The sequence below is a fragment of the Exserohilum turcica genome, assembly GCF_000359705.1.
Source record: "Exserohilum turcica Et28A unplaced genomic scaffold SETTUscaffold_3, whole genome shotgun sequence".
Classification (NCBI taxonomy): domain Eukaryota; kingdom Fungi; phylum Ascomycota; class Dothideomycetes; order Pleosporales; family Pleosporaceae; genus Exserohilum; species Exserohilum turcicum.
Genome location: NW_007360136.1, coordinates 2,991,725 through 3,016,852, shown reverse-complemented (window position 1 = coordinate 3,016,852; position 25,128 = coordinate 2,991,725). Strand labels below are relative to the sequence as shown.

Sequence of the window (25,128 nt, the reverse complement as noted above, 5' to 3'; positions counted from 1 at the left end):
GCTGTTTCTCGTATGACAAAGGGTCCATGCCATATTTATCAGCCAGAGACAAACGTGGAGAAAAAGACGCTGATCGGAAGATTGAGCAGCTTAACGCTGAGCTCGAGCCTCTCCAGCGAGAGGAGTGGGAGCTGTCCACATCTATGAGAAGGACAGGACTACGTAATAAGCCTGGCAGGAAGCCTCAATGGAGATGGACAGAGCAGACAGGCAAGCTAGTGCGTTCGTCCAAAGGCGGTATAGACTGGTGGAGATATCAGAGCTGCGTTCTGATCCCAAAGCTGATTCCTTTCGCCAAAGAGTGCCTCCAAGATAGGCCTCAGACCGTAGTTATGGAGGATAAGGCACCTGGGCACGCCCACCAGTATCAGAACGTTGTCTATAGTCTATCCAACGTCGAGAGACTACTTTGGCCTGGCAACTCTCCAGACTGTAACTGTATTGAGCCATGCTGGTTCTACATGAAGAGAGAGACTACAAAGAAAGGAGCTCCACAGTCAAGAACGGAGGCAACTAGAATCTGGCTAAATTGCTGGAGAGATCTCCCACAAGCTAAGATCCAAGCTTGGATTGAGCGTATTCTTATACATATTCCAAAGATAATTGAGCTACAAGGTGGTAATGAGTATATAGAGGGGAGAGATAGGCGTTGTGTAGGAGAGCGGCCAGATTTCGGCTAAATTATTCTTGGCAGGACAAAACTTTTGTGAGGCACCTCCGTACCCATGTCCGTATACACGCCAAGCTACAGTACACGCATGGCCATGTTAAACATAGCAGCATGCCACAAGTCATGGAGTCTCAGGGGCACACAGCCTTCCAGATCGCCTTGTCAAGAATGATACTTAGTGCTCACCTTGGTCTTCGTCCCCCTATGTACTTCGTCTGCCATTCGTCTTGCCCGCCAATCAAGTCAAGTTGCCGAGGTGACGAATGGCATAAACAGTTCCTATTTTGACTCTGGGCAAATTGCCATGGGCTATTCCAGGGCTGTTACAATCGGACCGGACCGTCAGCATCCGGCGGAAGGCCTGGAACCGCTGGTGTTGGTTTTTCCTTCAATGGGCAGTGTCTGCACTATGGTACACGCCAAAACGACGCTAGAGGAGGCTGGGTTGGCTGTATAATGGAGCACCCGGAACCCAAGAGCGGACTTGTAGACAGCCGGTCTCTTGTGTGCATGTGCGTGTATGCTGCTTGGACCCCATCACATAATCAAGGCAATAAAGCAGCCCATGTTGCGATAATCAGTAAACAACTATGTCGAGCACGGTCGCGCCCAAGGCCGCGTGTGATTGGCTGCAAGGGCGGCAGCGCTGGAGGGAGGGCGGCGCCCCTGACGAAATTCCCCCCTCCGCCCCCCAAAAGCCTGGGAGAGCCCCGCCGCCGTACCAGTCGCGCAGACATACGCCCACATACACACATACACATACACCCAACTCCCTCCTGGAACCACCGTCGGCGGCTCTCTCTGCCCCTCTGCATCTGACGCCAGTCCGCCCCCGTCGAGCCTGCCGAACCCCTCATCTCCGCCCTCGTCTGGCTGAGGCCCGCATTGCTTGGCTGGCCGGCCAATCACGTAGCTATGGAAGGGTAAGTGCTCGGCCCCAAGCCTTTCGCCGTCGTCATGGCGGGGAGAGGCGTTGACACGGCTGTGGATGACGCCGGGACGACTTTTGACCGCCCACGCAGGCACAAGCGCTCCAAGTCGGCCAGCGTCAAGAACCTGCTGTCTCGCGTCTCCTCCAGGACCGACGCCGACTCGCTCGACCCCAGTCCCAGCGACAATTCGCCGCCGGGCTCAGCTACCTCGACCACATCGCAGCACGCCGCCGTAATCAAGGGACACAGCACCAACCCCGGCCACGGCCACGGCCGCAGCCTGTCCAAGAAGCACCCCCATCTCTCTGCCAGCATGTCGAATGCCGGTGCGAGCCAGGATGGCCTCAATCCCCCCTCCGCCTCCGCCTCCGCCGCCGCTGTCGCCGCCCCAACGTCGCCCACGTCACCCACAAAGTCGACATCCATCGAACAGTCGGTCAAGCTGTTTCGAGTCTTCGAGTCCCTGCGCAATGGCGATACGGTAGCAATCTCACGCGCCATCCGCGAGCAGTCAAACCCCACCGCCGATGGCGAGACCAACAACAGGGCCTCGATAATGCAGCTGCCCACCGCTCGCACAGAGGGAACGTCGATCCTCCACCTCGCTATTCAGTGTGCTGAGCTGCCCGTCATCGAGTTTGTCCTGTCCAATGCCACTTCAGCTCCGGATTCGCCCATTGACATCAATGGCCGCGACCGCGATGGCAACACGCCGCTGCACCTCGCCGCCACCCTCGGCCGCACTGCTGTCGTGCGCGTGCTGCTCGACCAGCCGGGTATCAACGACTCGGTCACCAACTACAGTGGGCAGACACCGCTCGACCTCGCCCGCACCCCCGAAATCTTCCAGCTTCTGCAGCTGTCACGCTCCATTTTCATCGACACAAACGTGAAGAAGATACAGCAGATGGTGGCTTCGGGGGACATGGATGCACTAGAGAAGATACTGCAAGACGCCCGGATAAAGAGCACCCTCGACGTCAATGGCGGCGAGCTCGCGACCGATCCGGTCGTCATGGATGCTGGAGGCACGCTCCTGCACGAAGCTGCAAAGAAAAAGGACGTCAAGCTTGCCCAGCTGCTCCTGTTGAACGGTGCCGATCCATTCCGCCGCGACCGCAAAGGCAAGCTTCCTCAAGACTACACCAAAGACGACCGTACCCGCGCCATCCTCAAGCGATCGCCAGCTGCTGCTGCCGCACAGAGAGGAATACAGGAAAAGACCATTCTCGCCGGTGCGCCAGTAGGACAGGCGGCGGCAGAAACTGGAATGGGTGCCAAGGAATCGCGTGAGATGAAGGGATACCTGAAGAAGTGGACAAACTACACATCGGGATACAAGTTGCGTTGGTTTGTCCTCGAGGACGGCGTGCTGAGCTACTACAAGCACCAGGACGACACGGGATCTGCATGCCGTGGCGCTATCAACATGCGGATAGCCAAATTGTACATGGATCCCCAGGACAAGCAGCGCTTTGAGATTCAGGGAAAATCGTCTGTAAAGTACCACCTCAAAGCAAATCATCAAGTCGAGGCCAAGCGATGGTACTGGGCACTGAACAACGCGATCCAGTGGGCCAAGGACGAAGCGCGGGAAGAAGAGAAGCGAGCGACGCAGGACCAAGAGATACTGAAGCAGGCCAAGATCGAGCAGATCAAGGGCGAAGGAGACTCTTCCAGTCTCGGTAGCTCCAAACTAGCCAACAGCGCGAAACATCTTTCTTGTAAGTCGCCCCAGAAGCACTCAATTTCCGCATACTTACCTTTGCAGCGCCAACGACTCTGAGTGTCCCATTCTCCAGCCTTGATGCCACATCCTCTCGTACTGCGGTCAGTGTCACGGAGGACCCTGGAAGCACCTACGAGCCTAGCATGCACAGCCAGGGCCTGGACAGAATGGTCAGCCAAATGGGTCCAGCTACCGCTGGTGGCGACGATGACGATGACGACGATTATGGGGACGATACGAGTAGTCACGAGATGAAGCCTCAGAGCAAGGATGCCTTCAACATCACAGCACAGTCGGCAAAGCTGCAGCTGGATTTGTTAACTTCGGTTTCTGTAGCGCTGCAAAAAGAAAAGGAGCGATCACCAAACATGCAGATTTCCGATCCCATCATGGTGCAAGCGGTGGCCTCGTACGAATCAGCCATTGGTAACCTCAAAGGCCTTATCGGTGATTTACTCAGAATCTCTAGGGACCGCGACGCTTACTGGCAGTACCGGCTGGATCGTGAGGCTAACGTGCGTCGCATGTGGGAAGAGAGCATGGCCAAGGTCGCCAAGGAGCAGGAAGAGCTTGAGAATAGGTACGGCGAGTCGGAGGAAAAGCGCCGAAAGCAGAAAAAGGCCTTACGAGAAGCGCTGCAAGACTATGAAAAGAGCGAGCCTGGCACGCCAGCCAAGGAAGAGAAGGATGAGTTTGCTGATGCTGCTGAGAATGCTGCACAGCAAAACGAGTTGTTGGCGCCCCCGGGAGCAGCTGCCAAAGCTCAGCAGGTCAGGAGAAAGGCCACTTTTGCTGACATCGCAGCCGACATCTCCGACACAGAGTCAGAGGATGATGAGTTCTTTGATGCTGTTGGTGCCGGAGAAGTCGAGGTTGTGGAGATGCCCCGGCCCAGCACCTCTCACACCGAGCAAGTGGACGTCCCAGTCTCTGCTGACGATCTATTTGAGAAGAGGTCTTTGGATATAGCCACAGCATGGGCAGGATACGAGGACGGTCCACGAAAACGCCTGACTATGGATGCAGACGATAGACCAAAGGTTTCACTTTGGGTATGTTGATTTGACAGCTACTTTGTGCAATACTAACGGCTGGTCAGGGCATTCTCAAGTCTATGATTGGCAAGGACATGACCAAGATGACTCTGCCAGTATCCTTCAACGAGCCAACCTCGCTGCTTCAACGTGTGGCGGAGGACATGGAATACACCGACCTCCTCGACACCGCTGCTCAACGAGCCGACTCGACCGAGCGTCTGCTCTATATTGCTGCATTTGCCGCTTCAGAATACGCATCGACTATTGGACGTGTTGCAAAGCCTTTCAACCCTCTGCTTGCTGAGACATATGAGTATGCTAGGCCGGACAAGGGCTACCGCTTTTTCATTGAGCAGGTCAGCCACCATCCACCAATTGGTGCTGCCTTTGCCGAGTCGAAGCAGTGGGACTACTACGTAAGTGTCGAAAACAGACATCACAGCACCATCTGACAATTATCAGGGCGAATCTGCGGTAAAGTCAAAGTTCTACGGCAAATCTTTTGACATTAACCCACTTGGTACCTGGTTCCTGCGGTTACGGCCTACCGCGACTGGCGGAAAGGAGGAGATGTATACCTGGAAGAAGGTGACCTCGTCCGTCATTGGCATCATTACTGGCAACCCTGTCATCGACAACTATGGTCCCATGGAAATCACCAACTGGACGACGGGCGAGAAATGCATACTCGACTTCAAGCCCCGTGGCTGGAAGGCCTCTTCTGCATACCAGGTAGTTGGCAAGGTCTTGGATGCAGAAAACAGGGTCCGCTGGAGCATCGGTGGACGATGGAATGACAAGATCTACGCCAGGTTCACTCCTGGCTTTGAGGATGCCAACATCGACCAAGGTGGCAAGGCGTCCAAACATGACGATAACAAAGCCTTCCTTGTCTGGCAAGCCAACGACCGCCCGAACAACATCCCCTTCAATCTGACGCCTTTTGTGGTGACCCTCAATGCCATTCCCGACAAACTGCGCCCGATTGTTGCACCAACAGACACGCGACTCCGGCCCGATCAGCGTGCCATGGAAGACGGTGAGTACGAATTTGCTGCCACGGAAAAGAACCGCGTCGAGGAGAAGCAGCGTGCTACCAGGCGGCAGCGCGAGGCCGAGGGCAAAGAATTCACGCCAAGATGGTTTTCAAAGGGAAGGTGCGACATCACGGGCGAGGAGTACTGGATTTTCAACCACGAATACTGGAAGATTCGTGACCGTGTGGCAAAGGGCGAGATGGCGTGGGCCGATGCTGGGTTGGAGGATATCTTCTAGGTTTAGAAAAATGTCATGCACACACTAAGCCTACGCCGTCGTATAATAAGAGGTGTTTTCTGAAAAGATACATATAGAGATAATTATAACCCTTTATTATTTTTTGGTTTTCACAACTGAGATTCCCCCTTTATTCTTACTCATATATTTCTGACTGGTACATTCCTTTCGAGGTAGCCATGCCATTTCGGCAGCGAGCGTCCCATCTTGCCAGTGCTCCCATGCCCACTGCGTACGACGACATCTTCAATAGCGCTCGCGCACCTCAGCAGCACCGCCTCACTCCACGCCGTCCCCATGAGCGCAAGCCCAAACGGCATCCCGGTACTCGCATGCACGCCCGCCGGCAGCGTAACCACGGGATACCCAGCCTGCGCAGCAATCTGGTACGACTGTCCTACATCGGGCGGCACAAGCAGCGCATCCAGCCTCGGACCCCCTTCATTCGCCAGCGCAGCATCAATCCCCGCTTCGCGCGCACTGTGCCGTGTAAACGCCAGCGCAGCATGATACGTCGCATCCATAACGCCCTTTGTGCGTAGCGAAGCCAGAAACCCGTCTTGGCCAGAGTAAAAAGCCGGATGGCCGCGCGGCCAGGAATATCCTGCTTCGGTGCCGTCGTTGGCGTAGTTGTACGCGACCATGTCTTCCAGGGAGCGGATACTGGTGTTCTCGAGGCCAGACAGGTACGTCTGGATGTTGTTGTAGAAGTCTGTTTTGACGACTGTGTATTCGGATTCGTTGGGGTGGCCGCGGGTGGTGCCGTAGTCCCAGTCCCAGCCCGAGGGCGAGACAATGGTTTTGTAGTTGGGCAGTTCGGTGTTGTTGAGGATGGTGGCGCCGGCGGTTTCCAGAAAGGAGATGAGAGAGAGCAGGTGGGCTTGCTGGGCGGCGTCGGCGTGCACCCAGAAGCTGTGCCAGGGGAGGCCGAAAGTAGTGTTTTTCAGCGAGGATTGGTCGGTGAGAAAGCGCATGTAGCCGCCGGTGGGTGTGTGGCCTTGCTGGGCGAGCGTGTAGTTGTCGCGTGCGTCGACGCCGTAGATGGCATTGAAGGCGTAGGCAGCGTCGCGGACGGTTCGTCCAAACGTGCCGACTGTGTCTTGGTGGATGCTCTCTGGGATGACGCCTGCTCGCGATGTGAGGCCCACTGTGGGTTTTATGCCTACCAGAGCGTTGCGTTCGGCGGGATTGATGACACTGCCGTCGGTCTCGGTGCCTATGCACTGTTAGAACCAGACACCTAGAAGCAGTCACACAGCCACCTTGCCTAGGGAAAACGGCACGATATTCGCTGCCACGGCTGTTGCGCTGCCCGTGCTGCTTCCACCAGGATTGACAGTCAAATTGTACGGACTCCTGGCCTGTCCGCCTCTTGCAGAGTAGCCCTCAGAATAGTTATTCGAACGCATATCGGCCCATTCAGAGAGTGTGGCTTTGCCCATGAGAAGCGCACCGGCTTCGCGTAACTTGGCCACAACATGCGCATCACGGGGCACCACGCTTCCCAACAGCATCCAGCTGCCCGCCGTCGTTTGCATGCGGTCTTTGGTGGCAATGTTGTCTTTGACGAGGAACGGTATGCCGTGGAGAGGACCGCGTACACGGCCCTTTGCACGCTCTGCGTCGAGCGCAGCTGCGATGGCCCCGGCGTCTGGGTTCAGCTCCATGATGGAGTTGATGTACTCGTCTACCTGCAATATCCTATCGTGGTAGCATTTCAGCAGCTCGACTGACGTCAGCATGCCGCTGCTTAGATACCCTTGGATCTGGTCGATGCTGGCTTCTTCCAGCGTCAAGCCTTTGCACTTAGGCATGGGGAACAGGGCGCTTGTGTCTACTGCCTCCTGGGGCGGGAAAAAGAATGGAAACGGTTGCTGGAGCGCGCTGACGTCCAGGACGTAGGTGTTGTTATGCGCCACATCGCATGCTGTCGTTAAAACTGCACAGAGAGCGAGGATGCTGAAATTGGATGTCCTCATATCGGTACTAATTGGGTGTTCTGAGTACTTTTGTCTCCCACGCTGCTGGAGGAGCCGTACTTCCTCGTCGGTTGTCAGGTGCACAAAAGGATATGGGCGACAGATATCTCAATTATCGAGACATAGCCGATTTAGCTTTCTGCACTAGGTCTGAGGGCAATCGGAGTTGTATGGCGCTCGGGAAGACATGGCGATGCCATGTTGGGATGTCGTCGAAGCATACAATGCTTGGCTGAACAAGGGTGGGGGGAGCGTGACGTCACTGGTATCTTGACATGCTGCTGTGTATCTAACAAACGCACAGCAAATTTATGTGAGTGGGTAGGATTTTAGAACAGACTATTCAAACAGCTTACTTCATGCCAAGGGGAAGCTGTTAAGGTTTATTGAGCATGTGTAAACTAGGAAGTGGAGTTTACCTGGGCCCGCCTGTCGCCCTTGTCCCCATGAATCCCGGTAGTACGCAGGAAAGCTTGTGCTAGTGTGACCTATCATCTCTCTCCCTCGTAATGTACTAACCTTTTGCTCAAGATATCTTTTTTTTGGATGTGTTATCGAAGGCTGAAATTTGCAAAATAAAAAATGCAAGTTTATCGTGTGTTGCTGAACGTTTCTCCATAATCAGCGTTACAACACAGCGCTACCAGAATATAGTTACTTAGTTGATCCAATCTCAATGAATGGAGCCCTTGGTTATCTCGAGGTAGTCGAAAATCTAGGATGTGTATAGTATGCAACTTGCAGATTGGGCTTAGGTGTTGTTATTCAGAGCAAGCATCCCAGTTGATCATTTCGAGATCACGTGGCAATCACTGTCTGAGACATAGTCAATCCAACATGAACTTACAATGCAGCAACCTTCACAGACTACCTATTGGGTTTCACAACCAACCATGTGTGAAAACGCCCCTACACACATTGTTTGTAGAGACTGTAGGCAGCCACGCGCTACTTTTTGCACAATGTCAAGCGATGTGTACTTGTAAGATATATCTAATATATCTCTTTTCCTCCTTCTTGTCAGATCCGGGTTGCATCCAACTTGAAAAGACTCAGCATGACTGCTTCTACGTCTACCATGACTTACCAGGAGAATTTGCAACGGCAAATCGCCCAACTCATTTCCGATGCGAGAGCCCAAGGCCACGAGATGGAACAGATTGTCCCAAAGGAGGTGCAGATTCATTTCCGGGCGACAAATGAGCTCAAGGAAGCGCAAGAGTTGATTGAACAATTAGAGGCTCGCGAGAAAGACCTGCAAGCCACGAACGCAGCCTTGCAAACGTCACTGAAAGCCAGCGAAGAAATACTAGCTGCCAAAATTAACGATATCGAGAACTGCGAAGTCGACCTCAATCAGGCCCGGCACCAAATCAACTACTACCAAGAGCTTTCACAAGACTCTCGGCGTCGCGCAGAGCGCTACCAAAGCAGTCTCGCCCTAGCGACAAAGAATCAAGTTACAGCCAGCGAACTATCAGCCAAGAATGACCAGCTGTTAGCCAAAAACGAGCATCTACAACGCGAGCTGATGAACCAAGAATCCACCATTCGTCAGCTGCAGGACGAGAACCAACGCGCGGCTGAAATCTTCGCCAGTCTCCGAGCTGAAGATGTAAAAGCTATGGCCGCCATCGAGGCCAGGCTCGCAGAGTTGGAATCGCACGCATCTGTGGTTGAAACCGAAAGCGAAGCCTTCAGCGAAGTCTTCTCCAACCTCGTTGAAAAATTGGAATGCGAAAACACGACAGCGGCGTCCCTGCTCAACGACAAGGGCGTGCTGTTGCGCAAAATGGAGCTCTTGTACAATGTCGTTGCGAGCGAAATCTCGCCGCTGAATCGCTTCTTCGGCCGCGCATTCCAAATGCTGCAGATTTACCAGAATCTGTTTCAGAAACTGTCGGACCCCTGTGTGAGTGGCGTCGGTAGTCTGCCGCAGGACCTGGATGCACTCATGGAGGGTGCCGGTCAAGACATACATGCGTACCACGAAATGCATGAGATCTTTTCCTATGATGGCGGTATGGCCGAGGAACATATCCGTGACGAGCTGAAGAGTATGTCTCAGAGCGCGGATGCAATGCTTGGAAGTCTGCGTTTCATCAAGAGGGATGTGGAGGGTTTTCTGACGCGTCTTCATAAGGAGCCGGGGACGTGGCTAGCTATGAAGGCAAGGTTTGGCGGAAATATTATTTCGAAGCGGGCCTTGAAGGGATAGACGCGAACACATGACGATGTCACCGCTTTTCGATAGTAGCTAGGAGAAGGGTTCACATGGATGTCAGTCATCGTATTGGAGATGGACTTCACTCACGCGTTCAATTCAATTCAACTCAACTAGGAAAAAAATCATTTCAAGATCCATATTTGCAAGATATTCCTTTCTTCCTGATCCTCTGCTTATTCTCAATCGCCATGTACTATTCATAAGCTAGTTCTTCTTTCAAGCCCATCTGCTGCCCATCCATCGCACAAGATAGACAAGTCCTATAAGTACAGGTACCTCTATAAGCGGACCCACCGTAGCAGCAAGTGCTTGATCACTGTTAGGACCATATGTGGCGACGGCGACGGCGATGGCGAGCTCAAAGTTATTACTTGCAGCTGTGAAACTTTGTGTTACCCCTAACTTGTATCCATACCCAAGCTGGTTACACACAAACAATGTGAAGAAGAATATGACAACAAAGTAAACGATGAGCGGCGCGGCAACCCAAACGACGGAGACGATTTGGTGGACAACTTGGCGACCCTGGGAGGCGAAGAGAACGAGAATGGTATACAAGAGGCCGATGAGTGACCACGGGCCTAGCCACTTCAGAAATGTCTGTTCATACCATTCCGGGCTGACCAACATCCGTAGTACAAATCGTGTCAGGATAGCAGCACCTAAAGGTATTCCAAGGAAAACTGCAACGCTTGTTGCAACCATCTCGTAAGATACGGCAACAGCGCCACTTTCATGGCCGATAACCCGGATGAAAAGAATGGCAAGTGGGGCATAGAGTATCATCTGGAGGATAGAGTTCACAGCTACCAGGATGGCACAATACTCATTATCGCCTCCGGACAGCCCGTTCCAGATCAGAACCTGACGATGAGCGTGAGCCTCGTTGTATGCAAGCAACAGCGTTCAATAAACATACCATGGCGATACATCTCGCTAGTCCGACCAATACCAGTCCTGTACGAAGGTCGCTTTCATCAGGTAAGAAGGCCCAAGCAAGACCGAGCTATATCATGTAAGTAAGTAGAAGCTAGAGTAAAATTGGCTGGGTACGTACCATGAAGAGTGGGGCGACGATCCAATTCATAAGGATGCTGAATCCGATTTGGATCCAGAGAGCGCGGCTTCGAAATAAATGATGCAACGTCTCGTAGCGAACTTTGCAAAGAATAGGATACATCATAACGAGTAGCCCTAGAGCGATGGGTGCGGAAACGCCGACAAACTTGCCCTTTTGGAGTGCTGGACCTGTCTCTTCAACAAAATTTCCTAGCAGTATTCCGACAATCATAGCAAGTAGGATCCACACGGCGAGAAATCGATCAAGCAATCCTAGTCCTTTGATTACGGAGCCCTTCTCGACAGCTACTTGCTCTTCGAGCAGACGTTGCCCAGGGGCACCATCCCTGTTGGAGGCGACCGGTTCGTTCTGGGCAAAGTGTGATTCTTCCACGGTAGGTAAGGCCATACTTAATGTTTACTGAAGAGCGTCGTTGGGAACCTGTTGTTGCGAAAGGCTGAATTGTTGCAATGGCCTGTCTGAGTATCGGTATATCCAACGATAGTCTCATTTTATATTCAGTTTTACCGTACAACTGAAGACAGTGCGTACGCACGTTACATCACAAGCCAAAACCCCAGCCAATGATCGTCTAGCAGTGACATATTGTAACAAACTTAGTCCAAATATATACAGGTACCTGCTCTTACAAATAGTCACAATGCTTCCAAGCGCAATTCGCACGACTCCTTTTTTCGCATCTCGTAGATTCTGCAGGTTTCAACACACCATGGCTACTACAAGCAATACACCTCTATGGCATGTTGCCTACCCAGCACCCAAAACCAGCCCTGCCTCTATTTGTCGGGAAGAGGTCCTCGACATGATGAAACGGAGCACAGAGACTACCAGCAAAGACTATATTCTCGTCGATTTGCGTCGCAATGACTGCCAGGTATGTAGTGTGAACTACTACTTTCAGGCTCGGTTCAAAAGGCTGAATAAAACAGGGTGGCACTATCCAGCACTCGATCAACCTTCCCGCTGAAAGCTTATACCCTACCCTACCGATTGCATACAAGCTGTTCAAGGATTCAGGTCTTTGTAAGATAATTTGGTATTGCTGTATGTTCTCTCCCGCCAGCTGGCAGCAAGCTTGCCTGTAGCCAGTGCTTCTTCTCCATTGTGTCTGTAAGACTGACAAGTGTTTTGCATAATCAAGCCTCTTCCAAGGGTCGTGGCACTCGTGCCGCTGGGTGGTTTGCCGACTACATTGCAGACCAAAACGACGATCATATGAAGAGCCTTGTCCTTCTCGAGGGCGTCAAAGGATGGGCAACGGCGGGTGATGAGTATATTAAGTGCATGGTTGAATACAATGCCCAAGTTTGGTTGTGAAAGTTCAGCTCGTTTAGCAGCAATGTTATACTAGATCAGAGTGCCGCCATTTCCAAATGCGTAATCAATGATGAAAACAAAAACAAATCGCATTACATGAGTTCTTGGATCAATTAGGTTGGCAGTTTGTAAACTGTATACCAGGAGCGACATTGGTTTGGTGTTTTATAGCCAATCGCGGAATGCATTGAAAAGCCCATCTGATGATGCATGTACATATTTCGTATCGCCAGCCTTCTGATGGAGACAAGGACTTGGAGAAGAGTCGGCCAGAGTGAAGTATCAACAGCGATGCTTGCTTGGCCCTTCGCAAGCCGCTAGCGACGCACGGCTTAAGTACTCAGCCACTCGTCCAACGAATGATATGCATCCAGTGACATACTGCCGGCTTGGCATCGACATGCATGGGTTTCTGAACCGCCCCTCTGGACATGGATCGTTGCAGCGGTACTCGAAATAGGTATCATATACGTCTTCTATATTGATGGTCTGTTCTCTCAGCTGTGCAAAAAATCCATATACCTATAGATTGATCGGTTCGAAGAGCAGATTAATCTAGTAACGCAAATGTCTCTCAATGATTCTTTTGTTCGAAGAGCACAATAGTGAATGGAGATTGGAACAATAGAGCAGTGGAGCATGTTTCGAGCCGCAATTGCGATAGATCCAGCCTGCCGCAACGTCTCGTTTGCGATCTCTGCTGCCTGAGACGATGTCGCGGTTCGCAAAACGTATCGACACTTCCTGCTAGATGCTCAATATTCATATCATGATTTAGATTAGAGGCGGCAGGTTGAAGGTGCTTGTCTTATATGGCAACAGTCGAAAACAGTAGATAGTGAACGAGCTGCTTGTGAATGGGGCTGATCAAGTGCAGGTTCTATTCACGTCTGCTGGCATTCGAAGCTATTCGGATACTCTTCCGGCTCGGTTGCGATTTTCGCGTCTATGACTCTACAGGACTACCTGTAAAAGGCATCGTGCAGCATTTGCACCCCAATGTACAAGAATCACGGGACCTTAGCAAGTGGAGCGATGACCCCGTCTGGATAAGTCCCGAACAGCATGGAAAACTTTTCGATATCTCATCATCTACAGTGACTCCTCTTCTGTGCTTTGCGCTTGCCTACCAAGTTTTTGCTGTGTAGACTGCCGTTTTTAAGAATGTAATTGACTGGATACCGTTTCTGTTTGGCCAACTCAAGGTTGTGCCTTAGTAATCGCGCAAGTCTGCGGCGGATTTCAGTCTTTCAATACAGTAAATTCGCTGCGTATTCTGGGACGATGGAGATATATCTTCACCACTCCAATTCAAAGCTCAAGCCCGATGGCCTGTACACAATTCACAGATGAGAATGTAGATAAAGGGGGCAGTAGGCTCATGCCGAGCAGCAACAGGGACAAATTGATTGATTGCAGACACGAATTCGTCAATTACACGGTAAGATTGCGGCCATACTCTGATTTTTTCGGTGATTGATACAGCGAGAGGGATGGAAAGAGGATTGAGAACGAGAAATCGACGTTGCCAGAGACGAACAAGCAAATATCCCTGAGCAATATGTAATCAGTTGGGAGTATTCGCTCGTGCTCGAACACCAGGCAGTGTTTTTCGATGCGCCGACAGCCCCCATCGAATAATTTCCTCATGTGTGAAATTAAACATTGAAAGAACTCGCGCATAAAGGTTTTCCTCTCGTACACAGCCACCCCCGCTATGCAAAGTACCTGCCAAGCCAGCCGCATACTACGTCACGCATGCTGCAAAAGCGACATGCTACGTCGAGCGAGTGACAAATTGTAAACAAAGACTACTTTAACGTCTCAAGAACAACAGAATGCTTGATTCTGCTTCCCTTCTCAATTCATTTGGGTAAGTCAAATGGCCTCTCAAGCCGCTTATCCACCATGCGCGACCACAAACGAGTTCAGTGAGATGAGCGAGGATGACGGTCGAAGAGAAGACGTCCCTCCAGATGGTGGATACGGCTGGGTATGTGTAGGTGCCTGCTTCACGATTAATTGCTTTACGTGGGGCACGGTTTCAGTAAGTCTACAGTCTTGAAAAGCGTCTTCTTCGATGTCTTCAGGTTGAATCCTGCATGTGTTTCGACCGCGGAATCTACTTTCGCAATCAGTAGTCTTACAGCTTGATTTATCTAGGCATACGGCATCTATCTCTCGCATTACCCAGTCGAAGACATCTTCCCAGATGCATCTACCTGGGACTACGCCTTCATTGGCGGCTTCAACTTCTCCATAGCCATGCTTATCGCACCGGGCGTTACTATCCTTGCCCGGAATCTTGGAATACACATGACGATGATATTCGGCTTAGTCTTCCAAAGCAGCGGCTTCATCGCGGCCTCTTTTGCAACTCAGGTATGGCAGCTGCACATCTGCCAGGGCATTCTTATTGGCTGTGGCATCAGCTTCTTATATGTCCCCAGCCTTCCCATTATCTCACAATGGTTCCTTGAAAAACGCAGCTTAGCCAATGGAGTTAGCGCTGCAGGTTCTGGGGTCGGCGGAGCTGCCTTTGCGTGGGGCACTGAGGCTATCATTCAGCGTTTCACTGTCGCTTGGGCACTACGCATCACCGGAGTCATTGCATTTGTTGCCAATCTCGCTGCGGTAACTGTAATACGGGACCGAAACCACATCATCCAACCTTCTCAGCTGGGGTTTGACACCAAGCTCCTCAGACGTCATGATGTGCTGCTACTGCTTGCTTGGGCCTTCATTAGCATGCTAGGGTATATTGTCCTTCTCTTTTCCTTATCCGATTTTGCTTTATCTATAGGCCTCACTAGGGCCCAGGCTACCAGCGTGATAGGGTTGTTAAATGTAGGCACGGCAGTCGGACGACCATTTATTGGTATATTTAGTGACCGATGGGGCCGTATCAATCTAGCAGGTGTTCTGACACTGTTATGTGGTCTTGCATGCTTTGGCTTTTGGCTGCCGGCTACGTCGTTCGCACTTACTGTGTTCTTTGCGATCATATATGGGGATATCGTTGGGGTCTTCTGGATGGTACGTTGGCCTTTTTCATCTCATGTTTGCACAGCACCTGTACTGATACCGCCTTGTGAAGACTATAGGCCCGCTCTGCGTCGAGGTTGCTGGGATAACAAACTTGCAATCGCTGCTATCTCTGTCTTGGGCATCAGTTATAGTTCCCACTACTGGTAGGCCACGATTGGGATACTAAACTCGCTTGTAATCTCCCAGCTAACAGCAATGGGTAGTCTCTGAGGGCGTCGCATTATCACTTCGACAACCTTCTTCCTCTCGTCAATATCTTCACACTCAAATATTTGCTGGACTTGCATATGTAATTGCGAGTGGGTTCATGTTTCAACTGCGCCGAGTGAAGAATCGCCTATCACGAAATGACTTGACTTAGTATCTCCAAATATAAACCCATTCGCTTCATGGTTTATATTATTGACTTGAAGAATATATAAACGAAGTACTGTGCCACTGGACTAGATTAGGTCCAGTTCTTCCGAGAATGTGAAGACCATAGGCAAGATCACTGACTATACAGCCTTGAGAAAGGTATACTTTGGCCGGGGAGATATCGTGAGTGAATTCGTATCCCAACCAGATCCAAAAATGGAATATTATCCTGAACCATGTTAAAAACTCATCCCGCTTGTTCTATCTGATCAATGCAACTTAGTAAACATGTTTATGGTGCGTCTTTTCGACAATATAGTCATGCTATTGTGTACGACATAGACAGCACAGTGATGTCGAAACATTTGATTTACCCTAAAAAGCTCTAAAGCAGCATCAGAAATTCCAGTGTACTCCCCTGATTGATAAATCAAGTTTCGTTATCTAGGTCACGAGGGCTGGAGCTAGACAACCCAAGTTGGGTTGATCTTGGCACCTTGACAAGCGACGATACGACACGGCTTCATGACATTCATCATGTGCGAAACGTCCCTCGTCTCAACTCTCTGAACAAATATTCATCCTTCTTTTTCACTGGAAATAAGAGTGGGCAGTACGTAGACACTCGTCAGTATGTCATTCAAACAACCATCGCCTGCATCGCCGAAGCCGAGAACAAGGACCAGTAACCACAGAGCGGCTCGGAAAGGAAAGGTACGTAGGCTCTGGCAACGCATGGTGCTGCTGAGATGTAGATCGTAAAGAACAGGCTGTAGATCTTGAGCGCGTCCGCAACAACCAACGGCGGTGTCGCGCGCGACAAAAGGAATACATTGCAAGGCTCGAGGACCAGATCCGTCAATATGAAGACGTTGGCATCGAACACAGAGCCAATCAGCAAATTGAGTCGCTCACCACGGAAAACAGGCTGCTGAAGCGGCTTCTGTAGTCTCTGGGGTTGCGCGATGAATTTCTCGAGGCTTATTGTAATGCGGCGGTTGCTGCCCCAAACATGTCCTGGCCGGCGCTCGGTAATGATCAAGGTGCTCAGCTAAATGAATGGCTCAACAATGTTCCTACTCTGCCAGCGATTCAGGTATTCAAATCCCATAATGCTATGTTTTGTGCTGTGGTCTGACTTCGAGAAGCTGCAATCGGCAAAGATTACATCCTGCGAGGACGCGGCCAATCATACAATTTGCCCAGTGCCAATTGCCTCAGGTTCACAACAGACACATCTAGCTTCCACTCGGGAACATGCATCTCCGCCATGGGAGTACTTTGACTTCCCTGGGGCCCCAATATCGGCCTTAGAGCCAGTTGAGGAGGCTATCTGCATCGAGCCCTTGAATCAGCTGACTATGGATTCTTTGATGGCACAGGCATTCAGCAATCCAGTCACAGAGGAAAATGTGTCAAGCACGACGACACTCTGTTCATGGGCTTTTTCGCTCATTCTCAAGAGTAACCCAAAAGGGTACACTGCTAAAGACTTGGATTTTAGACTTCGCGTAAGATATAGACACGGTGCCACGCCAACTGAAGGCTGTCGTATCGAGAACAAAGTCTTGCTGAATGTCCTTGCGGATATTATGTAAAGCAACTGCGCTGCTAGCTCGCGTTCGACATGGAGCGTGGTGTGGTTTTGATTTTGTAAAGTGACGCTCAGGGAGCGTGTCAGACTGAGCATTGTACAAGCTACTAGAATACTCACCAGGTCAGCCAATGGATATTGTAACGGCTGCCATAAATCTCGCGTAATTCAAAGTCTTGTGCCAAAGGCCAATGGTTTTGCTCGTTTTCTTCGCAGTTTCGGTCCTGACACTGGAGGCCAAAAGCTCGTGGAATGCTAGATGAATTTGGATTTTACGACATGGTATTGGGGAAAGAATTGTGTATGGTCCAAGACCTCAAAAATTGCCCATCGGCAATGACAGAGACAATCGCATTTATAGTTTGATGGCTAAAGCAAAGGTCGAGGGGGGTATCTCTTGTGTTGTGGAGGGGTCGCTTTGGTCTCTTCCATAGTGATACATACACTCAATGAGCTGCACAGATGCCTCGTGTTAAGGTCAGCACCCAAATACGTCTTGCTCATGTTCAGGGTCAAAGCCCTGGATTGATGAATATCAAATACTTTCAAGCCTGTTCCCAAGTGTGCCTGCAGAACCGTGAACGCCTCGCCAAGAAAATCCTCGTATCAGGAATGTTGTTGCATTTGTGAAGAGAAACAGCGCTTAGAACTGATCCAGGGTCATGCTCATAGAGACATCCGTGTTCTCGACCATCTTGGTAAACTCCTCGAAGCTGATCTTGCCGTCGCGGTCCAGGTCGGCCTCCATGATGGTCTTGTCGACAATCTGCGATGGATCAGTACCGTCCTAGAGCGTGTTGCGCTCGTCCTTTGCGCGCATACGCACCTGCTGTAGCTGCTGGTCCTTCAGGTTGCTTCCAACCATCATTTTCAGTACTATGAAGAGCTCGCCGTTGCTGATGTAGCCGTCGCGATCAATGTCGTACACGCGGAATGCGAAGCGCAGCTTCTCCTCCTTGTTGCCCTTGCTGCTGAAGGCCGAGAGGCCAGAGACAAACTCCTGGAAGTCGACGTCACCGCCGCCATCCTCGTCGAAGATGGCAATCATGCGCGTTGCGAGGGGGTTCGAGGAGATCTGGGGGAGGGCCAGGAATTCGTCGCGCTCAATGGTTCCCGAGTTGTCCTGGAGCCATGTTAGCCTTGGTGGCGCGGGCGGTGGGTGCGATGCCGGGGGCGCACTTTGTCAAGCTTCATGAATCGCTTCCTGAGGCGGTCAACCTCCTCGCGGTCGACTGCATGCTGTCAGCAGGCGTTTCCTGTCTCACAGACAAACCTTCTTTTGGGGCGGCTGCGTACAATTCGAGCCCGAGGCTATGTTGTCGAGCAGCCCTGACTGTTGGTTACCCATTTTGGCGAGTGGTGGGCGGCGGGATGCGGTGTGTGGTCGGTGAGTAGGGAGGTGTGGTCGTGTCCCGGTCGTTGTGGGGTTGCTTGGGTGTCTCGCCGTGCCAATGCCAATGCTGCGACTTCGACGTCCCGCCGCCACCAAGGGTCCATTGCGCTAGACGCAGGCACGCCCGACGTCAACTGCCAAGCCTCCATCTTCACTACACCATTGCTTTGCCTTGCACGTCCATTTCCACACCTCGCACATTCAGACGGCCATGGACTCGGACATACCCGCAGAAATCGGCTCCGTGCTGCAGGGCGCGTCCATCAACCGCCATCCATCGCCGCACCACGACGTGAACCCATCGACCGCCGCCTCCGAGAGGCAGCCTGTCAAGCTCAATCAGCACCCCGACCCCGATGCTTCGGACGTTGGCGAAGATGAGATTCCCCTCAGCATACTGGACCCGTTGCCGCGACGAAAGGCCATGCCCCCGCTGCCAGACCTGCGCTTCGAGCAAAGTTATCTGAAGAGCATTGAGCATGCACAGGGATGGAAAGGTGTTTTGTGGATTACACTGCGGGACCAGGTACCATGGGCCTGTTATCAGCAGGGCGACACGCATGCTGACGATAATAGGTCATAATGTGTTTTGCTCAGGGCGTACTTTGGACCCTCGTACTCAACGGCTGGCGGCATTGGAACCGGTCAACAAAATTCAGTGGACAAAGTGCAGGCGCGCAGATACGGAAATGGTGGTGGGGCGTCAACAACTGGACCATACCGACCGCAAAATCCAAGTTGAGGGATCCAAAGCTGGCCAAGAATGTGTCCGAGGTAAGTGCGGCCTTTTTGAAAGTCTGACCCCATATCTGTGGCGCATATTAATATTAGCTAATAGTCGTAGTACTACAAAGGGGAGTTTTCGAGTGCTGCCCAGGACTGATGGCGGCCATTTGCGACATTGCTTTTACCAGTATTTCAACCATGCTTTCGTGGTTTGAACCTAGCTACTTTAGCATGCGGATACACGAATACTATCTACAATCGGTATCGGGCCACATAGCTCTGTGCATGCTGCTCTTTATATCGGTCTATTCGGATTATGCATTTGAAATGCTCCCATCATTGTTGGTGGTATTGATTGGCTGACGAGCATGCGCCGGTTGTGGGCAAGGAAGAATACTTTCTAGCTCATCAAGCCCTGCTTTCTTGATATGCTTCTAAAAAACTGAAGGAGGATGTTCTCGTCTACCGGACGTACGCAGACAATATGCAATCAATTTAAGACCTCGGTGGCTGATGACATGCACACCCTTCGCCCAACAAGGCGAGATTTGAAAGCTGCCACAAGAGGAGGTGATAGATGTGAAACAACCAAAACGGGGTCAATTGGTAAATGGGAATATCAAGAGATGCCACGGCAAAGCCACGACGGAGTGGACTGCAAGGCCGGGCTCACTGGACGATCCAGAAATTTGATCTCGTCCATGCACCTCTGATGACTTGTACCAGAGAATTGACTATGAAACCGTCCCAAGTGAAGCTACAAAATTTATAATATCGTCTATGAATCACCATACGTCCAACATCGGCTCTAGGGTACAAGACGTGGGTCATCAGATCCAAGATATGAAATATTGAGAAGAAATGATATGCTTGCGGACGTCTTGCCTCTATCGTGCGTGAGAATGCACTCAAAGTCATTTCCATATATGTGTAAGATTCACGGAGCAGCTATCAGTACCAGTCAAGCAACATCATGGGTAGATAACATCACGTGATAACGCACGACCGCGTTTTGCTTGGCGCGTCGCGTTCTCCACTCTTCGCCTCAACTCCCAACGCCACCAAAACAACCATCTCGGTTTGCGAGATGCCCTGACTAACCAAATCCTCTTACCATGAAGCCTTTCCGGCCTCTTACCCTCTCGCGCCCCCGTATCGACGGTAGTGAGCCGCCAAACAAGAAGCGAAGGATCTCGTCCAATGCGCTCTCAGGCAATCGCCAGCCACTCAACACACTGAACAATCCCGCGCCGGCGCAATTCTTACCCCCAGGCCTCGAAGGAAACTACTATACGGTGTTATGGCGGAAATTCACAGCCAAAAAGAACAAGACATGGGATGGTGACGGCGTACTTGCCGTGGTGGGCGGTTATGCGACTCTCACAGATAGCGAGACAGGAAAGGAGCTGGGAAAGGGAGGGTGCAGTCGACCTCTACTTCCCGGCTCTACGCTTTCGATTGGTGGCAAAGAGCTCGAGGTTGAAGGTTCTATGGACAAGGCAGATTATCTTGCTGGACGCATGTTTCTGGGCACGGCGGCAGCTGCCCCGGTAGAAAAACGAAAGCGTCCTGAACCAGGATACAAGCCTCTGTCTTCGGTCAAACCAAAATCGAATAAGAAAGCCGAAGCCACCGATAGTGGGGAGACAGTACCAGAGTACCAGCCTTCTGCCCAACGCAAGCAACAATTCAAGGCACCTTTGCTATCCAATACCGTAATGCCACAACGCAACCCGTCGATTCCACAGCCGCGCCATGATCCGAATGCGCCCAACGCCCTCATTATGAAGAGACCCGACTCTTGCCCCAAGGGAAAACAAATCGTTGATGTAGTTGTTGACCCAGTCCTCAGCAAGCATCTCCGCGACCATCAGCGCGAGGGTGTACAGTTCCTCTACGAGTGTGTCATGGGTATGCGATGCGAGGGCGAGGGCGCAATCATGGCCGACGAAATGGGCTTGGGTAAAACACTGCAGACCATCACGCTTCTCTGGACACTGCTCAAGCAAAACCCAATACACGAGTCTTCTCCAGTCATAAAGAAAGCCCTCATCGTCTGTCCCGCTGGACTGGTCGACAACTGGAAACGTGAGTTCCGTAAGTGGCTCGGCAATGAAAGAGTTGGTGTATTCGTCCTAGATGCAAAGAACAAGAAGATTGCCAATTTCACAATGGGCAAGTCTTACAACATCATGATTGTCGGATACGAGATGTTGCGTATTGTGCAAGAGGATCTGAAGAAGGGCAGTATCGACATTGTCATTGCAGACGAGGGTCACAGACTAAAGACAGCCAACAACAAAGCGATGCTTGCTATCCAGTCTCTGAACACGGAACGACGCATTATCCTATCTGGTACTCCGCTACAAAATGATCTCGGAGAATTCTACACTGCTATCGATTTTGTCAATCCCGGACTCCTGGGCCAACGATCAGCCTTCAAGCGATCGTTTGAATTGCCCATCATGCGCAGTCGTCAGCCTGATGCGAGCGAGTCAGAACTTGAAAAGGGTGAAGCTCGGTGGAAAGAACTCGTGTCTTTGACTAGCCAGTTCATGATCCGGCGAACAGCAGAAGTCCTTTCGAAATACCTGCCACCCAAAACCGAGCACATCGTCTTTTGCAGACCTACCAAAGGACAAGCAGAAGCCTACCGCGCCATCCTGGATTCACCGACATTCCGGCTTGCACTAGGCAGTACAGACATCGCTCTACAGCTCATCAACGTACTCAAGAAGGTTTGCAACAGCCCCTCTCTGCTCAAGTCATCCAAGGACAATGAAGACACGCCATCCGACATGCTGCAATCCCTCCTTCCACTTATCCCCAGCAAAATCCTCAACTCGAGCGCTTCCAGTGCAAAGCTGAGACTGCTCGACAGCCTCGTGCATTCCATCTACACGACGACGGACGAAAAAATCGTCATTGTCTCAAACTACACGACCACGCTAGACATGATCGAACGCCTCCTGGTCTCCATCTCATACACGTACCTCCGGCTCGACGGCAGCACGCCCGCCTCGAAACGCCAAGCGCTCGTCGAAAAATTCAACAAGTCCCCCAAGACATCTTCGTTTGCGTTTCTCCTCTCGGCAAAATCCGGGGGTGTGGGTCTCAATCTCATCGGCGCATCCCGCATCGTGCTCTTCGACATCGACTGGAACCCTGCGACGGACCTGCAGGCCATGGCGCGCATCCACCGCGACGGCCAGAAACTGCCGTGCAAAGTATACCGGTTCCTCGTGCAGGGCGGCCTCGACGAGAAGATTTATCAGCGCCAAGTCATGAAGATGGGGCTTGCGAATGCCGTCGTGGATAACAAGGCGTCTGCGTCGTCGTTTTCGCAGGACGAGCTGCGCGACTTGTTCCGCCTCGATGAGCGTGAGGGATGCCAGACGCACGACTTGCTGGGTTGTACGTGTGAGGGCCGGGGCTCGCTTGAACCCAAGCTTGAAGATGAAAATGCTGGTAACGAAGATGAGGATGATGATGATGACGATGAAGATAAACTGCCAACGCTGCAGAAAGCAAGTCGGGTCAATATCGAGGAGCAGGAGGCGAGGATTCAGGCTAGACGCGCTGCTAAGCTACCCAAGTTGAGGATGCTGATGGAATACCGCCATATTGACACGAGCATTCTCAAGGGCATGGCGAAGAGCGAGGAGCGTGAGGAGAGTGGCGAGGATGAGGCCGTGGATGATATGGCCGTCGCTGTTGATGACGATGTCTTCCTTGATGTCTTGAGGCAGCCAGAGTGTAATGTGGGGTTTCTGCTCACAAAGTCGTCGTCTTAGACCTTTTCTCTCTGAGCGCGAAATGGCACGTGGCTGTAGAGTGTGGTTTTGCCAGTATTTGCTAGAATATAGATGCATAGCGTTGGCGTTTGTTTGGTCCGGACGACACGGGCATAATGCGGTGGTTTTCTCGTATCGGAATGCAGGAAAAAGGTTCACGTCGTCACCATGAAGAAATACATATTGTGAATCGCAAATTTTCATATCATTCTTCAGAGTCTTGGAAGCCTATTCTACAGAATGCCAGGAGAGAAATCGCCCTTGGCCAATGTGTGTCTACCGGGCTGCCTGAATGCCATCATTTAGAGATTTCCACCGTTTCTACTGATTGTATGTAATACCGTCGATATCTTTAGTGTGTCTATAAAGAATTAGCTGAGATGACGAAAATGGGCAGACGGGTACATACAGTGCCTGTTGGCTGGCTCAGAAAAGGCCCTTTTGCTTCGTCTTGTAGCAGGGCTCATTCTTCATGGAGTGCTCGTGGTACTTGCAAATGTCGAGATCCTTGAAGTACGTCCTGATAGATGTCCAATGCTCCCTGCGCCTAAGGCGTGAGAACATTTCCATAAGCAAGTCATTGACAAATTCACGTGGAAAAAGTCCCTCGTTGGAGAGGTCCTCCAAATCTGTACCATGCCAAAACTTAATGGTGAAGTCGACAATAAACTGCCGATGGGGCGATGATGCAGCACAGTTATCATAGATCGTTCCTCCAAGCAGGCATGAATCACAATTCTGCGTAATCATGTGTTGAATGAAGGCGTCGAGCAGCGCATCTCTGAAATCGCTGTCTTGAATGAAACCGGCTAGCTCGTAGCATTCTCGAAGCATGTCGACCTCAGTGATGGTGAACGCATTCATCTCTTCGTCGTCGTCATCGTCGTCGTCAAAGGTATGTTTTACATAAAATCGACCACTATAAAGCCACTTGGCATAAATCCTAAAAGGCTGGTGATGAAGATTAAGTAGACTGATAGTCCTTGTTGCACTGTCTTTCCAGGGCCCATCCATGAGTGTGTCGAAGAAATCTGAGCTTGCACGAAGATGCGACTCATGCACGAAGAATTCGACTTTGTTGCTTCCGACAATGACTGTGACTGGTTTTGATTCAACGCTAATGATGATCAGTATTGGAGAAGTAGAATGTAGAGTGTACTAACGGCGTTCCAGCGCCTGTTAAACAACGCAACTTTTTGCGAGCTTCGTCATCGCAGTCCTTGCGACGGCGCTTGCCATTCGTACTTGCATCGGACATTGTGAGGATTGCAGATGAATCGCACCAAATATAAGTGTGTATGTATGTGGGAGGCAAGAGAGAGAGCGGGTAAGGAGAGAAAGAGAGAAGTAGCAAGGCAAGTGCGTACCGTATACCTACGCCGAGAAGGTTCTAGCGCCAACGAGGTGAAGGCGACCGCGCCTACCCATTTCGCGAGTGTTGCTGACAAACAGAGACCGATAGCGGCATAGTGAAGGTGAAGACGCAAGGATCCAGCAAATGTATTCGCAGTGAGTGAAACTCGCTCATTGCTCCAGGCACAATGCAATGATGAGAATGTGAGTTTACCACAAGTCTCGTGGTGAATATCTGTAGCCTGTCTTTTGTACCGATGTAGGAATCAGGGTAAGTTGCAATGGCAGCTAGATAGACCAAATACGTGAGGAGTGGGCGCCTAGGAAGTCAATGTGGTTACGCAGATAACTGGATAGAACCAAGCAAGTAGAGAGATCTCATAATACTCACATATGTTCAGGGAGTAAAATCCAGCTGAACAAACGAACGAATAGGTACAATGAGCGCAGGAAAAAAAAGACTATTGGAAAGGCAGTATCCAAGGACACGATATCGCCATGACTGATACTTCCCTTCCCTCAAAGAACAGAAAAAAAAAGAAAAGGCAAAAAAAAGCGCGGAAGAGAAGAACAAGAAGTAGAAGAGAGGGGGACAATGGCAAAGCGACATGGTAAT

At 51.2% G+C, this 25,128-nt stretch overlaps 11 protein-coding genes across 11 annotated transcripts in view; 7 read left to right on the top strand and 4 right to left on the bottom strand.

Annotated features, from left to right (window-relative positions):
• The window catches only part of SETTUDRAFT_172271 (uncharacterized protein), a gene marked incomplete at its 5' end in the record, with an annotated part of 8,516 nt that extends 2,781 nt beyond the window's left edge, over window positions 1–5,735 (top strand). Inside the window, 4 exons of the mRNA XM_008029606.1 lie at window positions 1,693–3,326; window positions 3,374–4,383; window positions 4,431–4,784; window positions 4,831–5,735. Coding sequence (XP_008027797.1) covers window positions 1,693–3,326; window positions 3,374–4,383; window positions 4,431–4,784; window positions 4,831–5,643 — 3,811 coding nt within the window. The 3' untranslated portion in view covers window positions 5,644–5,735. The remainder of the gene's footprint in view (window positions 1–1,692; window positions 3,327–3,373; window positions 4,384–4,430; window positions 4,785–4,830) is intronic.
• Window positions 5,736–5,778: 43 nt separating this feature from the next.
• SETTUDRAFT_118230 (uncharacterized protein) lies at window positions 5,779–7,472 on the bottom strand. Its single transcript, XM_008029605.1, has 2 exons — window positions 6,906–7,472; window positions 5,779–6,866 (listed from the first exon to the last, which is right to left on the bottom strand). Exons 1-2 carry the CDS (start codon window positions 7,455–7,457, stop codon window positions 5,784–5,786), a joined length of 1,635 nt encoding a protein of 544 aa, XP_008027796.1. The 5' UTR covers window positions 7,458–7,472; the 3' UTR covers window positions 5,779–5,783.
• A 2,593-nt stretch (window positions 7,473–10,065) lies between these two features.
• On the bottom strand, window positions 10,066–11,317 carry SETTUDRAFT_20893 (uncharacterized protein; the record flags this gene model as incomplete). Its single annotated transcript, XM_008028754.1, has 3 exons — window positions 10,066–10,713; window positions 10,769–10,855; window positions 10,907–11,317. 3 exons carry the CDS (start codon window positions 11,315–11,317, stop codon window positions 10,066–10,068), a joined length of 1,146 nt encoding a protein of 381 aa, XP_008026945.1.
• Window positions 11,318–11,639: 322 nt separating this feature from the next.
• On the top strand, window positions 11,640–12,247 carry SETTUDRAFT_154971 (uncharacterized protein; the record flags this gene model as incomplete). Its single annotated transcript, XM_008029604.1, has 3 exons — window positions 11,640–11,804; window positions 11,860–11,974; window positions 12,072–12,247. 3 exons carry the CDS (start codon window positions 11,640–11,642, stop codon window positions 12,245–12,247), a joined length of 456 nt encoding a protein of 151 aa, XP_008027795.1.
• Window positions 12,248–12,959: 712 nt separating this feature from the next.
• SETTUDRAFT_154943 (uncharacterized protein) lies at window positions 12,960–13,727 on the top strand (the record flags this gene model as incomplete). Its single annotated transcript, XM_008029603.1, has 4 exons — window positions 12,960–12,978; window positions 13,033–13,078; window positions 13,125–13,300; window positions 13,453–13,727. 4 exons carry the CDS (start codon window positions 12,960–12,962, stop codon window positions 13,725–13,727), a joined length of 516 nt encoding a protein of 171 aa, XP_008027794.1.
• A 402-nt stretch (window positions 13,728–14,129) lies between these two features.
• Window positions 14,130–15,656, top strand: SETTUDRAFT_91605 (uncharacterized protein; the record flags this gene model as incomplete). The annotated part of the gene is made up of 4 exons (XM_008029602.1): window positions 14,130–14,294; window positions 14,411–15,283; window positions 15,345–15,438; window positions 15,499–15,656. 4 exons carry the CDS (start codon window positions 14,130–14,132, stop codon window positions 15,654–15,656), a joined length of 1,290 nt encoding a protein of 429 aa, XP_008027793.1.
• Window positions 15,657–16,664: 1,008 nt separating this feature from the next.
• Window positions 16,665–17,250, top strand: SETTUDRAFT_32592 (uncharacterized protein; the record flags this gene model as incomplete). The annotated part of the gene is made up of 2 exons (XM_008028854.1): window positions 16,665–16,748; window positions 16,801–17,250. 2 exons carry the CDS (start codon window positions 16,665–16,667, stop codon window positions 17,248–17,250), a joined length of 534 nt encoding a protein of 177 aa, XP_008027045.1.
• Window positions 17,251–17,598: 348 nt separating this feature from the next.
• On the bottom strand, window positions 17,599–18,624 carry SETTUDRAFT_164042 (uncharacterized protein). Its single transcript, XM_008029601.1, has 4 exons — window positions 18,543–18,624; window positions 18,426–18,478; window positions 18,073–18,369; window positions 17,599–18,012 (listed from the first exon to the last, which is right to left on the bottom strand). The coding sequence occupies exons 1-4, from the start codon at window positions 18,592–18,594 to the stop codon at window positions 17,890–17,892; spliced, it is 525 nt and encodes a 174-aa protein (XP_008027792.1). The 5' UTR covers window positions 18,595–18,624; the 3' UTR covers window positions 17,599–17,889.
• A 190-nt stretch (window positions 18,625–18,814) lies between these two features.
• SETTUDRAFT_164040 (uncharacterized protein) lies at window positions 18,815–19,915 on the top strand. The gene is made up of 3 exons (XM_008029600.1): window positions 18,815–19,165; window positions 19,216–19,413; window positions 19,478–19,915. The coding sequence occupies exons 1-3, from the start codon at window positions 18,851–18,853 to the stop codon at window positions 19,481–19,483; spliced, it is 519 nt and encodes a 172-aa protein (XP_008027791.1). The 5' UTR covers window positions 18,815–18,850; the 3' UTR covers window positions 19,484–19,915.
• Window positions 19,916–20,465: 550 nt separating this feature from the next.
• On the top strand, window positions 20,466–23,159 carry SETTUDRAFT_138023 (uncharacterized protein; the record flags this gene model as incomplete). The annotated part of the gene is made up of 1 exon (XM_008029599.1): window positions 20,466–23,159. The coding sequence occupies exon 1, from the start codon at window positions 20,481–20,483 to the stop codon at window positions 23,157–23,159; it is 2,679 nt and encodes an 892-aa protein (XP_008027790.1). The 5' UTR covers window positions 20,466–20,480.
• A 426-nt stretch (window positions 23,160–23,585) lies between these two features.
• On the bottom strand, window positions 23,586–24,417 carry SETTUDRAFT_32589 (uncharacterized protein; the record flags this gene model as incomplete). Its single annotated transcript, XM_008028853.1, has 2 exons — window positions 23,586–24,276; window positions 24,323–24,417. The coding sequence occupies 2 exons, from the start codon at window positions 24,415–24,417 to the stop codon at window positions 23,586–23,588; spliced, it is 786 nt and encodes a 261-aa protein (XP_008027044.1).
• Between the last annotated feature and the right edge of the window lie 711 nt (window positions 24,418–25,128).

Excerpts from the sequence above, each read along its gene's own strand:
- SETTUDRAFT_118230 (XM_008029605.1), bottom strand. The coding sequence starts at position 7,457 with ATGCCTAAGTGCAAAGGCTTGACGCTGGAAGAAGCCAGCATCGACCAG. Across the intron at positions 6,867-6,905 it reads TGCCGTTTTCCCTAGGCAAG|TGCATAGGCACCGAGACCGA; the intron begins GTGGCTGTGTGA and ends TGGTTCTAACAG.
- SETTUDRAFT_164042 (XM_008029601.1), bottom strand. The coding sequence starts at position 18,594 with ATGGGTAACCAACAGTCAGGGCTGCTCGACAACATAGCCTCGGGCTCG. Across the intron at positions 18,479-18,542 it reads CATAGCCTCGGGCTCGAATT|TCGACCGCGAGGAGGTTGAC; the intron begins GTACGCAGCCGC and ends GACAGCATGCAG. Across the intron at positions 18,013-18,072 it reads AGGACCAGCAGCTACAGCAG|ATTGTCGACAAGACCATCAT; the intron begins GTGCGTATGCGC and ends GATCCATCGCAG.
- SETTUDRAFT_164040 (XM_008029600.1), top strand. The coding sequence starts at position 18,851 with ATGGACTCGGACATACCCGCAGAAATCGGCTCCGTGCTGCAGGGCGCG. Across the intron at positions 19,166-19,215 it reads GGATTACACTGCGGGACCAG|GTCATAATGTGTTTTGCTCA; the intron begins GTACCATGGGCC and ends TGACGATAATAG.